The sequence below is a fragment of the Maylandia zebra genome, linkage group LG19 (genome assembly GCF_041146795.1).
Source record: "Maylandia zebra isolate NMK-2024a linkage group LG19, Mzebra_GT3a, whole genome shotgun sequence".
Lineage (NCBI taxonomy): Eukaryota > Metazoa > Chordata > Actinopteri > Cichliformes > Cichlidae > Maylandia > Maylandia zebra.
The window spans coordinates 22,617,012-22,630,872 of NC_135185.1; the positions used below are offsets into that span (position 1 = coordinate 22,617,012).

Below are 13,861 nucleotides of genomic sequence, written 5' to 3' on the forward strand. Positions count from 1 at the left end.
GTGTCTTTTTGCGACGCAGAAAAGGTGAACGAATGGTCTCTACATGCATGGTTCCCACCGTGAGGAGGTGTGATGGTGTGGAGGAGCTTTGCTGGTGACACTGTTGGGCATTTATTCAAAACTGATGGCACACTGAACCAGCATGACTACCGCAAAATCCTGCCATCCCATCCGGTTTGTTTAGTTGGACCATCTTTTATTTTTCAACAGGACAGTGACCCCTACGGGCTGTGTAAGGGCTATTTGACCAAGAAGGAGAGTGATGGAGTGCTGCGCCAGATTGCCTGGCCTCCACAGTCACCTGACCTAAACCCAATCAAGGTGGTTTGAGATGAGACGGCAAAAGGGCCAACAAGTGCTCAGCATCTCTGGGAACTCTTCAACACTGTTGGAAAACCATTTCAGGTGACTACCCGATGAAGCTCATCGAGAGAATGCCAAGAGTGTGCAAAGCAGTAATCAAAGCAAAGGGTGGCTACTTTGAAGAATCTAAAATATACAAAATGTTTTGAGTTATTTCACACTGTTTTGTGTACTGCATAATTCCATATGTGTTCATTCATAGTTTTGATGTCTTCAGTGAGAATCTACAAGGTAAATAGTCATGAAAATGAAGAAAAAACAGAAAGTCCAAGCTTACTGGTAGTGTAGAGCAGGAAATGCTGATTGAAAAAAAGCCACAGAGGGGGAAACAAAAAAACGTAACTAAACATATGCAGTAGATATTGGCGTATATTTACATGGTTTGTTGGTCTGTCTTTTCCACATGGTGACTCAGACAGTAGATACAAGATGTTGAAATCAGTTTCTGGTCACAGAAGAGAAAAAAACAGAAAACCACAGACGTACATTAGAGCGGGAATTGTTTTTGTTTTTTTTCTTTAAAGCCACAAAGGGGAAACAAATAAAAATTACAAAATTCAGATAAAGAAAGGTAGTGAAACACTGAAGTTTAAAGAAAGGGAAGTGAAACTTTAAAAAAGAAACCGGTCTGTCATCAAGAAAGAGAAGATAAAAACTGAGAGGTTTATAATGCAAGTTAGGAATTAAGAGAAACCATGCATCATTACATGAAAGTGACACCGAGACCGTGGGGAAAAAGAGGGCGTTGAACGCAGAATCATCTTTGTTATTCTTTGGTATTTGAGTGCTTTACCTGCTTGACCCGTTTCATACCCTGTCAGGCTGCTTCGCCCATGACAATAATAGAGCGACAGGTCTCTGTCACGCCAACACCTGCGGATGACAGATCGCAAATACGACATCATTTACTCTTTAAATACATAAGCAGGGTCTGGCAGCTTCACACAGCACCTCTACCTGGCAAAGAAAAGTGTAAAGGGGGAGAAAAAAGTAGAAGAAAAGATGACTGGAGTGAATTTTTAAAGAGGTTTGAAAGCCTAAAGTGTGAGAGAGAAAAAATTTATAGCGTGAGCTTATTTTCACCAGATAAATTAGAGTGAACTAGTTTGAAAAGTTCGGCTCCAAAAACACGTTTCTTTTTTTGTTCTTCTGTATATGTATACGTGTGTGTGAGAGAGAGCATGGACACGTGAGTTGCTAAGAAAGCAGAGCTCTGCTGTGGGTGTGTGTAAGATTGTCTTGTTGTCACACTCCCTCTCAGGTTGGTTGTAAACCCTGTTGAACCTGTTACCGCCCGAATACCTGTAACACTGTTTTTCCTGAAACAGTAGGCAGTTCTGACTGACTTCTAACAAGGATTTAAGCAGAGCTACATTTTACCTTTGGCGTATTATTCTGTTGCTCACCTTTGGACTATAAACAGACTTTCCTTATCCTCGAATGACTTGGACTTTAACCTGATATTTCCTGTTTATGCTCAAATACTGGACTTGCAACCATCATCACTGCAAGGAAAAAGAAGGTGACTGCATCGCTATGAACCCGCTTCTTTAATTCACTTAAGAGACAGATTGTCCTTCAGGCCTGACGGGATCCGCATTACTTCTCGTGGGTCTGTTTAAAATTGGAACCTCGACGTGCAAAAGCTCTGACTGTTTACATCTGATTGAGCGGAGGCAGCTCTCGTAGCTGCATATTTGGACAAGATGATGGAAGAGGTGTCCATGGTCAATGCTTACGATGCCCATGCAATCGAGCAGATGAGCGAGGAGGAGATTTTTGCCTGTCTAGAGTCTGAAACGGGACCTAAATTCACAGTAAGTTTCTTTTTCTTTCAGTTTGTGCACTTAGTGACAACAGCTGAGCTATTTTTCTTCATAATTCAGCAGTGAAGTAGTAGAACATGAGTCTACATTTACTCAAGTACTGTCCTTAAGCAGATTTGTACTGCCTGTGTGTATTTCAATTTTTAGATGTCTACATTTTAGAAGAAATATTACACATTTGGCTGATCTATCCAACAAGGCACTACTTTTATCCTCTACAGCAACAAAATTCTTCTTACTCGCATATTAACAACCTATTAATATAAATGATTATGTTAGTAGATTGTAACACTCACACACTCATTTCAAGTTGCAGATTATCCTTATTCGAATGTTGATTAGGAGCAAAGCATTAAATGGGTGTAGTGCTGCTCTTAGCTTGCCTCTACGGGCCTGTTTGGATTTGATCTTTACAATATTTCTACATCTATTACACGAGCAACTGGCTAAACGGTAGCTGCAAGTACAATCACAACACATAAAACATTCCTTTGGATGTTTTATGGATGGATTTTAATTTCAGAAAAAAAAGGGAATGATTTCTGGTTGTTCATTTTAGATATCTGAGATATGGAAATTGCCATTTCAGACTTCCCTCTACTATTATTCCCTCAGGCATTCTAATTTGATCATTTCCCCATGTGCTTATTTTATCTTATCTTGGTGCTATCTCCTTCTGGATCTCTTTCTTGGGATCGTTCTTGATTTGTCATGCTCATCCCTCATCCGGCACAATATCTGTGTGGAGGAGATAGCTTTCTTCAGCTCACTCAAATATGACAGTTTTTCTGCGTTGTTATATTTAGTGCATTTTGACTCTCTGCCATTAGGTACCAACAAAGAAAGCTAAACTGAAGGAGTGCCGGCTTCAAATAATGGATGACGAGGAAGACACTTTGGACAAATATGTGGTGGGGGATCTTTGTCTCTAAAGTCAGTCCTAACATTCTTCTTTTGCTGTGATAAGTGCTCGGATCAGGTTCAAGTTATTTTCTTATTCTTTATCTAAAATGTCTTTTTTTTTTAAATGCTGAGACTTTGATAGATTGTTTCTGTGGTTTGCAGAAGGAAAACCGTCAGCTTCAGCAGGCCAGCCTTCGTCTGGAGCAGGAAAATGACAATCTGGCCCACAAATTGATCACCAGCAAGGTGGCCCTGAGGAACACTCTAGACAAGGTACAATTAATTACTGCCCTTTTCAAAAGGGTAGCGAAACCCCACAGGAAATGAATAAAGTGTAACCGTAATAGAATAATATATTTGGCGTTCATTTTACATTTCATTAGAATAGCACAGTGATTTTTTCTTATTGTATTATTATTAACTTCTGGTATTGTGCATGGCCCTGCAGTTATATGCTACATCGATATAAAAGTTTCATTCACAATGAAAGCATAATATCCTGAGCTGACTGCTGCGATTGTCTCTTTGCAGGTGGAGGACAGAGTGGACGAACTAACCAAAGACCTTATGGAAACTAGACAGCAACTGCAGATCACAGAAGAGGAGAAAAGAGGGAAAGAGGAGGAAGCTGCCATGGTGAGATTTAAGTTATTCATGCTTCCTCATAATCATTAGAGATTTTGGTATTTAACTGCAGGCATAACTGAGCGAAGGAATGTTATCTTTCATTATAGCTGAAGGAAGTGTTTCGGAGAGAAATAGAAAAGGCCGAGCAGAAACTCAAAAGGTCGTCTGGTATCATTGCAGACTACAAACAGGTACAGAGAGTTTCTAAAATCGCTACATTTCTTCTGCTGATGTTTTGCTTAATTATGTTAAAGTCGTGATCTTTGGCTCAGATCTGTTCTCAGCTGACAAACCGCCTTGAAAGCCAGCAAGCCGCCCACAGAGAGGAGATGGATTCACTTAAGGTGAGGGTAGCACTCTTCCTTTGGAGCTTTGCTGTCATCTCTTCTTCTTTTATCTCACCTCTTGCCTCCGCCATGCTTCATCTCAAATCCTGTTGTTGTATAAAATGCTTTCAACCTTTCTATTAACTCATCAGTTACTCAGATTATCTATTACATATGTCACGTTTGAGAGAAAAAAAAAATCTGTATCATTTAATTTTTGCTACACTTTTTTTTTTCACATCACAGAGTGCAATAAAAGCTTGCTCCCACTGTCAACACATCATGAATTCAGATGAAACGTCCGATATAGGTCGGGACTCAGAAACGGCTGCGCAGACGGAAGATCAGAAAGTGACTGAACAGGGCGTGGAGGAGAAGGATGAAGATCCCACGCTGGAGGAGCAGAGGAGGAGGGAGCAGGAAAAGGAGCTCCTCAGGGCTCAGATTGGGGAATTGGAAAAGGAGCTGGTCCAGACCAAACTCCAGATGGTGGAGGCCACGTGCAAAATCCAGGTAAGACCAGTGAATCAGACCGGACTGGACCATTCATAGATACATATCTTGATTAAATCTCTGACCTTCACAAATATCTACAAGCATGTAACCAAAACATGCACAAATTGTCAGTGTTTTGCAGATAAGAGGATATCTGGATATATGTCAGCCAATAAATGGCAACAAAATGCAGCAAAGAAATGTTTTTGTCATAACATGGGTTAGTAGTAGTTTTACACTATAAAATATCTCTCTCAGTTTGCTTCTTGGTCACAGTTAAGAAAAATCAAGGAAGATCTGGATAAATATTGGTTGCCACCCATCCAGCTGTCCATCCATTTATTTTCTTCCGCTTATCCAGAATTGGGGTGAAGTGCTAGCAGGCTAAATAGGGTTTTTCTTTTTTCCCATTTCCTGCTTGGGGATACTGAGCCAGTTACAAATATGATGAGATTCATAATCCTTCCACCATGTTCTGGGGTGTCTCCCTGGATAGATGGATAGACGTGGCCGGAAAACCTGATGGGAAAGTGCCCAGAAGGCATCCTGATTAGCTGCTCAAACGACCTCAACTGGTTTTTTGAGCATAGGGTGGAGAGAGATCAGTGGCATTCAATAAAAAAAAAAAAAGACTATTTTATTTTAAAGTGGTCATTAGCATGACTGTGAGCTCTGCTACTCTAGTGCTGCATTAAATCTGGCTTTTTATAGGGAATATGTTGACACCTGACCTCTAATAAAGCTGATATGATATTTTTACTAAGCATAAGCCCCTGAAGACAGACAACAGGACCAGGTTCTGAGATATTGTCGCTGTTCCAGTAAAACAGGTTTGACAACACTGGAAACTGAAAGTTACAAAGGAACATTTTCAGGAAGAAGTAACAGAAAACAGAGACTTCAAAAGCTGACGGGAATTACCCCGGATCATTTTTGAAGTCATTTGCTTCATAAATAACACAGAAATAACATAATGGGATAATCCTGACGAATGCTTCAAGATTCATTACTTATTACTTTATTACTTTTAAGTATTAAAGTACTCTAATTACATATCTGGCATGCTTAAAATAGGCATATAAATAAATTGCATTACTTCCACAATACATTATCATAATTCTACCATATTTAATACGTGTGTTTTTGTGAGCTTTTGAGATTTCTAAATCATCTGTGCAACTTTTTTTCCTGAAAAATGTAACTAAATTGTGCAAAAAAATGCTTAATGTAGCAAATATGATGCAAATTCAAACTCGCATGTACAAACTTTGGTCAGAAGGTTCGGTAAACACTGCAGTTCCAAAAAAATTAAATTTTCTGACAATTGTTTCATGGTTCAGGATTTACAGGGTTGAAGTAATTCATAATGGTGTCCAGTTAGTGAATTATTTAAAACTAATCATTACAGTTAAATTCAGGTATAACTCTGACCCATAATAGATTAAAAACTTGAGTGTTAATTTGCCAATAATCATATGAATTGGCATTGTTATTTAAAACTATTAAAAGTATTTTGATAATGTAAATAAAAAAAACATAAGTGCATATTTAGTAAAAACATAGTAAAATTAATTGCACAATGCAGTATTTGCAGTCATACATCTGTGTATCCTCATGCAGGAGCTGGAGCACCAGAAGGGAATCCTGACCAGTGATCTGCAGGAAGCAAAGAACAGCTGGATCAGCAAGGCCTTCACCTCGCTGCGGACCTCCAGCGAGGGGCTTCACAGTCTTAACATACACAAAGCCGGGACTCACACAATGGGTTGGAACGTCCACAGTGCCTCCCTCTCTGGATGGAGCCCCAAGAAGCTATCGTGGCCTCACAGAGTCAATCGAGAAAATGTCTGAGAGCTTGGACTGTGAATGCGCAGTTGACATAAAACTGGACACTAGAGGGGGGTTATACCTCTGCTGAAGTATGACTTTATTGCCTGAGTGATAACCAAAGACTGTATATACAGAATGATTTAAACCTGTACCTGCTGATTCCTAATTTGTGCACTAGATGGCAGTCAAGACACCATGAGCTGAGGAGAGTACCAGAGAGCACTGACGGTTGATATGAAGTAGGGACTTTCTTGGCTTTGCTGATTTTGTCTTTACTGATAAGTTTCTTTGCATATTTGTAAATCTGTGTGAGTCTCCTGGAGACCAGTATATTCGTTTGTGCCATAAATGCACCATTAAAGAAGTAACCACTTCAAAAAAAATTCTCTTTCATGACGTAAGGAAACCTTAATCAGCATGCAGTAATTCATAACTGTTCAGTTCTTATAAGGAATTTCCTGTGCTGTGACTTCTCTTCCTCTTTCGCAATGACCTCTTTGGCTTTTATACCGCGATCAGCTGCGAGGCGCTCAAATACACAGGGGAGGCGAGACTGTGAAGCAACTTGTTATTGCTGTACTTTGACACAAAGACAGGTGTAGATCTGCAAGGAAAAGGGCAAAGGACAAGGGAATAACAGAAGAGAGTAGTATTTAACTTGGGCCCGGGGTTGGGAGTTGACTGTAACATTTCTAAAACTACTTTGAAAAACTGCTCTTGGCGAATAATCCCTCCTTTGAAGCAATGAGGGCTGCAGTGTTTGGTGGTGGCTATGTCACTGTGATTCTACTAATTAGCATTGTTGAAAGTCAAGCACTGGACCTGCTGAGAGGAGCTGGAACATCACAGAGTGAGTGCTAGTCTGTGCTTGACTACATGTTTCCCACTTCCACTTATTCTTTCTTTCTTTCATGTTATGTTATAATATTATTCTCAAAGTGATACCGATACAGATATTAAATTTTGTATTTTTCTTTATTCTGTATTTCTGTCAGTGTTTATGTTTTGCACTCAGTGACTAAATCCAGTTTTTCCCTGCCAGATCCCCTCTCCGCTCCCAAGGTGCACTGCTGGTGTTCGAGCTATCCGAATGCGACGCTGTGCACCTGGCCTAAACCACCCCACTTCCCTACCACGCATTACATTGCTACATACAGGTAAGTCTGTGAATAGTTTTAGTGGGTGCTGACCCAAACCACTGACCCCTTTTTAGTAGAAGACACTCTACTTAACAAGTGTCATTAAATAGCCTTTTTTTTTTCTTAAATGTGTTTATGTGTAAATGTTTGTGTTTACCAGTGAGAGACATAATCAGGCAAGCACCAAGGAATGCCATCTCCTTCCACCCGGCTCTTCATCCTCTGAAAAGGTACCAGTTTATAACCTTAAGAGATCATCTGATATTGGCTGTGCATCTAGGAATTTTTGGATATATTCTTGTCTGTTATGAGCAAAAATCCCTGGATCCTGAGACTGAAATCATGCATCATGCATAGTGTGGAGGGAATTTTCAGTCATGGGGTGACGTTAACCCTTAGGTTTGCGAACAGCCAAGAGAAAGGAGAAGAGGTGGTTTCCAGAATTCATGCAACAAAATTTAACTTATTTAGATAAGTTGTACTATATATATATATATATATATATATGTGTGTGTGTACACACACACACACACACATACTGTACTGGAATGATCCACAAACCTGACGGGACAGGCTGAGTTTTGGAAAATCCCATTTCTTTTCTTTTCTTTTCTTTTTTGGAATCATTTCAAGTTTATCTTGTGAGTCTGAGGAAACCAGGGTCTCAGTAATTTGTGATCTGTGGTTGATTACTAATTCTGATCATCTCGAGTGCTCGTCATTTTGTGAATTCCCCAAAGTTTTCTTTCATCGTCTCTCTCTTTTTCTGTTTTCTTTTTTCTTTTTTTTTCAGTTCTGGATCTGCCAGCTGCCCAACCTGAAGCTTCTTACTGACTACATCATCAACATCACAGCAGTTCATTCTGGGAGAAGCAGCTCCCATCTAACAAGCTTCATGCTGGAGGATATAGGTGAGAAATGAAATTACACAGAATGTGGTCAAACTTCACTTAGCTTCATAACCCAATTCCCGTTTTTATCTAAACAAACAAACAAAAAAACAATTAAAAAAAAATCTGTTCTATGTGTTCAGTAAAACCAGATCCTCCCGTTGATGTCCGGGTTTCCCCTACTAACAACAGAAAGTTGTTGGTTGAGTGGTCTCCTCCACCTACTTGGACCAACTTGGCAATATTCCCCCTAAAATACCAGATTATCTACCAGTGGGAAAACAAGGGGATCCGAAGGTCTGTTAATGTAAGTATGATTTTCATCACACCATATTTGCATAAAAGTGTTGCAACCACAAGTTTTGTAAGCAGCACATCACACTTAACGCTTACACGGATATCACATGTGCAAGTTCAAAATTACCCAAGCTTTTTTGAAGCAACCTCGAATTGCTTTTTTTTGTACTTGTTGTTTTCCTAAAAAAAGTTCCCATCGTCTACAGGATCCAGTTTTTCATTTAATCATTTAATCATCAGTAGCTTTTCTGTTTCCTTTTAAATATTACAACACTCATTAACTTGACTTCAAGTGTTCAAAATTGTGTGAAAATATTTTCTCATAAACTGTTTTTAAGATGTTGGTCATGATTTACTAAAATTTAAAAAAAATGTGCATCAGCACATGCTGTAACTGATTTGAAAGTATGACTAATGATGGCAAACACATTTGCATTATTACTAAACTCTTCCATCCACTTTCATGAAACGGTTTATGATTCATCAACTATTTATAAGTCCTTTACTTCTATTTTAATATGTGACTTAAAGTAACCAGTATCTTTTCCCACTGGGCTGACTTGTAGCCTCCTGATGTTAACTATGTGTTTTTTTTACACATGTATCCTATATTTTCTCCTCCAGCTGGGTCCTTATGAGAACACCACAGTTGAACTGAAGGCCCTGACCCCAGGGAGGCCATACCTGTTCCAAGTGTGTGCTAGGGAGCTGCTTGGTCTGGGCAAATGCAGTGACTGGAGTATGCCCGTGAAGATCACAATACCAAGAAAAAGACTGTAGGAAGTTCCACTGACTTCCTTTTTTTGTTTACCCATTTCCTGTTAAGCTTGCACTGAAGTAAACAATTTCATTTTCTGGTATTTTAACTGCACGAAAAATGCAAACACAAACTATTTATATTTTGTTTTATTTATTAAAGAGTATTGTAAATGGATATCATGCACACAGTTTACATTTCCAGTTTAAGTCAGTATTTTTTTTATTATTGTTATTTTGTAACAGTGTTGGTTTTTCAAGTCAAAAAGAATAAAAATAAGGTGTCTGAAGCAAATTCTCATTGTCAGTCAGTCACATTTACCACAAGTGGGGTGACAAACTCAGAGTGTCTGATGCCCAGAGTGAAGGATGGTGGTCTTGGAAGGTGCAAATGAAATCTCTCTGGGCTGTAGGCGCCAGGGCCAGGAATAGCAGAGGAATAATTGGGCCTTTTAGTCCTCCCCTGCATGGTGAAGGACGGATGGCGATGACGGTAAATGTCCGGGTTGGTGCTGTTGTATTTTCCTGGTCCGGGAGTTGTGGCGAGATCTTCAGAGGGAGCGCCGACCTTCCTCCGGGCTGAGAAACTGTAGCTGGCACTGGAGGGTTTGTGAGGAATATGATGTCCCAGAAGATTAGGAAGACTGTAACTGGAAGATTGACGAAAACAATATAAAGGTTAACAGGAGCACTGAGTGTGATGTAAGATGGTAAATCTGGTGTTATTCTCTGTTTGATTTCTAAATTCCTCATGCTGTCTTGGGCACCTACTCCCAAGCCCATTCTTCTTTCCTAAAAAACAAAGGAAACCATATTTATCAAAGACTGTGGACTTAGTAGGAAATGGCTGAGGTGGATATAGCAGGCTACCCCCTCTAAATTTAGGAGACAAAGGAGCTCAATCAGACGCTATTAAGCAACAACCTCTGAGGCTGGGAATGATATTCAAAGCAGAAGTGCTTAAAAAGTTGAGGTTCCTCAAATAGCCACTTAACCCTTACTCCGTATTAGAGGCAATCTTCCGTCTTGTACTGTCGAACTTTAGAGCAGAAATAAATATATTTAGAGCCTAGTAACAGTGGCTGCAGGTTTTAATACTCAAGAATGCTCAAGAAATCTGGGCACAATTTTAGATGAATTAAAGCCTAGATTAACACTAAACGCTAACTTGAACAGCGTTTATGGATACTAGAAGGCTTAAGCAAAGGGATCCACAAGCCAAAGGGTGATGTCACAGCACTTTCATTGACCTCTAATCTACCTCTCCTCCTCGCCTTTACCTGTTAGGTGAGGGTACAGCATCCACAGAGCGGTATCTGGTTCGAGCTCCAATGATGTGTGATGGAGGTCTGCGGTGGCCATTGAGGGGCGGAGCCTTCTCTGGACTGTAGGCTCCGGGCCCCGGAGTCTGGAATAGGTCACCTAACATAAAAGGAAACTAGTTTGAAATTATTCCTTTATTTTAGGGGGAAGATGGATGAATGTGTGGATGGACTGATAAATGGATGGATGACTAATGCTTGTCCAAATATCTGACATCAATCACACAGGTTGAATGGTTTTTCCTTCTTTTTTACCTTTACTTCCTGTGCGCCCTCCTCTGCCCAAAATAGAGTAAGATGGCGTTTCCATGCTGCCAAACCGCGTGACCTTTGATCCAACATGGTACCTTGGTCCTGGGCTGGAATCCACAGAGACCACTGCAAACAAGGCCAAAAACCATCAAAGTGCTATTCCTTTACTTTAACTGCTCCAGCTTAGCATTAAGTACTTCTTTGTAGCACTCCTTAGTCAACGATTGGTCCACTGAGGGCAAGTTTACCAGAACATACATAAATAATTGACAACTTACTGGCACTGCTCATACGACTGTGGAAGGTATATGCTGCACTTCTGGGCTTAGTGAAATCATGGTTGATGTATCCAACTGTAGGGGGCAGGCTGTAGCGTCCAGGGCCTGGGCCTGACAATGAGTAGGTGGAGGAGGAGGAGGATGGTGGTGAAAATGATGCAACAGATTGCACTCCAAGCAGCAGTATAGCACACCCACCGCTCTTTGGCTCCGGCTGCATCGTCTCTGATGATTTCCATATGGAGCTCTTTGACTTATTTTCTATGGTTATGCATTTTAACCTACTTCCTCTGCTTTTTGGGGAATGGATTCTAAACAAAGTAGAAATCTCAAACAAGTGTGGAGCAACGACTGTATAATGCTGTGCAAGATTTCATAGCAAAAACAGTTCAGCTATAATACAGTCCATGTGGATGCAAACACACACACACACATACATAACCACACATGCAGGCATACACATTTCTCAAACTGACCTCTTTCTCGAGCAGAGATAATCGGCCGTTTCTTCTCCGCCTCCTCCATAGTCTACCGACCACTTTCTTCCCTCTCCTCGGCTTTTCTTTTTTGAGTCCACTGTTACTTCAGACACATCCTTTTCTTACTCCTTTTCTTGTGTGGCTCTGTCCAGGTAAGTCTCGCAGGCTGAATTATTCATTATCATGAGGTAAAGAAATCCTATCTTGACTGAGGCCCTGATCTGCACAAACTTGTTGTCAACCTTTTTTTCTCCAAGGTTCCTCAGGACAAATAGTTTCTACCAAATAGACACTTAAAGAGCTCAAATAATTGTTTAGCATGTAAATCTAAATGTGAAGTGCTCTGCTGAAACACGATCTTGAAGTGATGTATAATGATCATGTTGGTAACGTGTAATGTAGTTAATTTGTAACACTATTCCAAAGTATTTGGTTACTGTACTGCAGTATTTGTCTTCACTCATGTATGTATGCTCAAGTGACAGCGTCTCAGTGGACATGCTATTAAAGCGAAGGACCTTGAACATTCCTCTGCAGCATATTGATATCTGAACATTAAACACTAAGTTCTTTATTGAACTTGTAAGGATATTCATGTGAGTACAAATGCTTGCAAATTTTATGTCTGCACTTTTAAACAGGGGGTTCTTCTTATTGACGGGTGGACACAATTTTATTTGAAAAGCCTTACAGGCCCTCTGCAGTATTTACGTATATATTTAACAGCAAAAAAATGTGGGACTGACCAAAAACATTGTTCAGATTCAGATCATTCAGATTTCTTGATGTAATTTTTATTAGTACAATAAATTTCACAACGAATTAGGAATTTTTATCAGCAAAAGGTTAGAGGACCTTTTCTGATTCCCGTTTTCTGCTGCTGTTTTTGTCCTTAAAGTCCATTTTCCCCGATTATTTATGCACTTTAAACTAAGAGTTTTAGTTTTTCTGTCATCGTCCCAGGTTCTAGTGTTGCATTTGTTGAGTTTTCGGTTCCTGTTTTGATTTTGTGATTAATTCGGGTGTTTCTAATATTCTTTTTTTCTGATTTCCCTAAAGTTTCCCTGGCTTGTGTCCATATGTCTTGTACATTAGTGCCATTGTCCTTCTGTGTTTACCTGTCTTTTTGTTATTTCATCTATTCATCCATGAATAATGGAGCCCATCCCAGCTGTTACAGTGCCCTGAACAGGCTGTCAGTCGATCACAGGATTTTTTGCCCAAAAAGCACAAACAAAAACAATGGCATTAAGACTTAAAGTGTCACTGCATGAGTGGCTTCTTGTTTCAGCTTATCTCTTAATCTGGTTCCTGTCTTACTTTGATAAATCACATTCTCATGCGTCCTGATTTTATTTTCTTGCTTTTGTTCCCTTCCTTGGTGTTTGTCAGCCCCTCCATCATGGCAGATTGTGCCTACATGTGTCCTGTCTGTTGTGCTCGCTTGCTCATGCCCTTTGAATTTGCCTGATGATTTGGATCCCAAAAAGTCTTGCCTTGTGTCCAGTATTTGGTCCTCAGTACTGTGCAAGGAGAACCACAGCACATCAGTATATTAATATTTATATTGAACTTATAAAAGGTTGTGTCAGTGCACATGAGAACAATGGATTTACAGCCACAATTCCCATATCACTGCGGGCCACTGTGGCTACTGAATTAGCACCTAGACACCATCTGAAAAGAGTCAGCTGCGGCAGAAGTTCGGAGTAGGATTTAGCATCTGGCATACACATATAGAGCTCCCCATTGCTGACATTCAGGACCCTGGACACTGGATGCAGAGGTAACTAAAGGCTTGAGAGCAGAGCCATGACCAAGAAGAACTCCATAGTTAAATATTAAGCACTGCTGACTGACTGCTCACAGGCACAGTAACAAGATACTGCTTGTCAGACGAAGATGAATTCACAGCATGACAGAAAACACAACCAGCGTCTCAAGTTTCCCAGATAAACACTGACACCATGTAACAAGCAGGGATCAAAGATGTTACTCGCTGTCGAGCTCTAACATGGATTCATTGATTCGATGGAGACATAAGCTTGTTATTGCTTGCTCTGCACTCTTTCACATGT

General features: G+C 40.1%; 3 protein-coding genes across 3 annotated transcripts; 2 read left to right on the forward strand and 1 right to left on the reverse strand.

Annotated features, from left to right (window-relative positions):
• The first annotated feature begins 1,577 nt into the window (after positions 1-1,577).
• Positions 1,578-6,753, forward strand: LOC101464544 (rab GTPase-activating protein 1-like). The gene is made up of 8 exons (XM_004540291.3): positions 1,578-2,180; positions 3,020-3,100; positions 3,255-3,365; positions 3,624-3,728; positions 3,827-3,910; positions 3,992-4,063; positions 4,292-4,558; positions 6,161-6,753. Exons 1-8 carry the CDS (start codon positions 2,070-2,072, stop codon positions 6,389-6,391), a joined length of 1,062 nt encoding a protein of 353 aa, XP_004540348.1. The 5' UTR covers positions 1,578-2,069; the 3' UTR covers positions 6,392-6,753.
• A 97-nt stretch (positions 6,754-6,850) lies between these two features.
• On the forward strand, positions 6,851-9,740 carry ebi3 (Epstein-Barr virus induced 3). The gene is made up of 6 exons (XM_004540293.3): positions 6,851-7,220; positions 7,413-7,527; positions 7,670-7,739; positions 8,303-8,420; positions 8,543-8,706; positions 9,321-9,740. The coding sequence occupies exons 1-6, from the start codon at positions 7,115-7,117 to the stop codon at positions 9,474-9,476; spliced, it is 729 nt and encodes a 242-aa protein (XP_004540350.1). The 5' UTR covers positions 6,851-7,114; the 3' UTR covers positions 9,477-9,740.
• A 16-nt stretch (positions 9,741-9,756) lies between these two features.
• Positions 9,757-11,829, reverse strand: odf3l2a (outer dense fiber of sperm tails 3-like 2a). The gene is made up of 5 exons (XM_014414301.2): positions 11,781-11,829; positions 11,305-11,415; positions 11,036-11,152; positions 10,733-10,874; positions 9,757-10,102 (listed from the first exon to the last, which is right to left on the reverse strand). The coding sequence occupies exons 1-5, from the start codon at positions 11,827-11,829 to the stop codon at positions 9,757-9,759; spliced, it is 765 nt and encodes a 254-aa protein (XP_014269787.1).
• Between the last annotated feature and the right edge of the window lie 2,032 nt (positions 11,830-13,861).

What these genes read in the sequence shown, in the direction of transcription:
- LOC101464544 (XM_004540291.3), top strand. Translation starts at nt 2,070, where the DNA reads ATGATGGAAGAGGTGTCCATGGTCAATGCTTACGATGCCCATGCAATC. An exon ending in ACACTTTGGACAAATATGTG is followed by an intron (nt 3,101 to 3,254) that starts GTGGGGGATCTT and finishes TGTGGTTTGCAG; the next exon opens with AAGGAAAACCGTCAGCTTCA. An exon ending in TCATTGCAGACTACAAACAG is followed by an intron (nt 3,911 to 3,991) that starts GTACAGAGAGTT and finishes TCTTTGGCTCAG; the next exon opens with ATCTGTTCTCAGCTGACAAA.
- odf3l2a (XM_014414301.2), bottom strand. Translation starts at nt 11,829, where the DNA reads ATGGAGGAGGCGGAGAAGAAACGGCCGATTATCTCTGCTCGAGAAAGA. An exon ending in TATCTCTGCTCGAGAAAGAG is followed by an intron (nt 11,416 to 11,780) that starts GTCAGTTTGAGA and finishes ACTCATTGTCAG; the next exon opens with GCCCAGGCCCTGGACGCTAC. An exon ending in GCTGTACCCTCACCTAACAG is followed by an intron (nt 10,103 to 10,732) that starts GTAAAGGCGAGG and finishes TCAATCTTCCAG; the next exon opens with TTACAGTCTTCCTAATCTTC.
- ebi3 (XM_004540293.3), top strand. Translation starts at nt 7,115, where the DNA reads ATGAGGGCTGCAGTGTTTGGTGGTGGCTATGTCACTGTGATTCTACTA. An exon ending in CTTCATGCTGGAGGATATAG is followed by an intron (nt 8,421 to 8,542) that starts GTGAGAAATGAA and finishes CTATGTGTTCAG; the next exon opens with TAAAACCAGATCCTCCCGTT. An exon ending in GGATCCGAAGGTCTGTTAAT is followed by an intron (nt 8,707 to 9,320) that starts GTAAGTATGATT and finishes TTTCTCCTCCAG; the next exon opens with CTGGGTCCTTATGAGAACAC.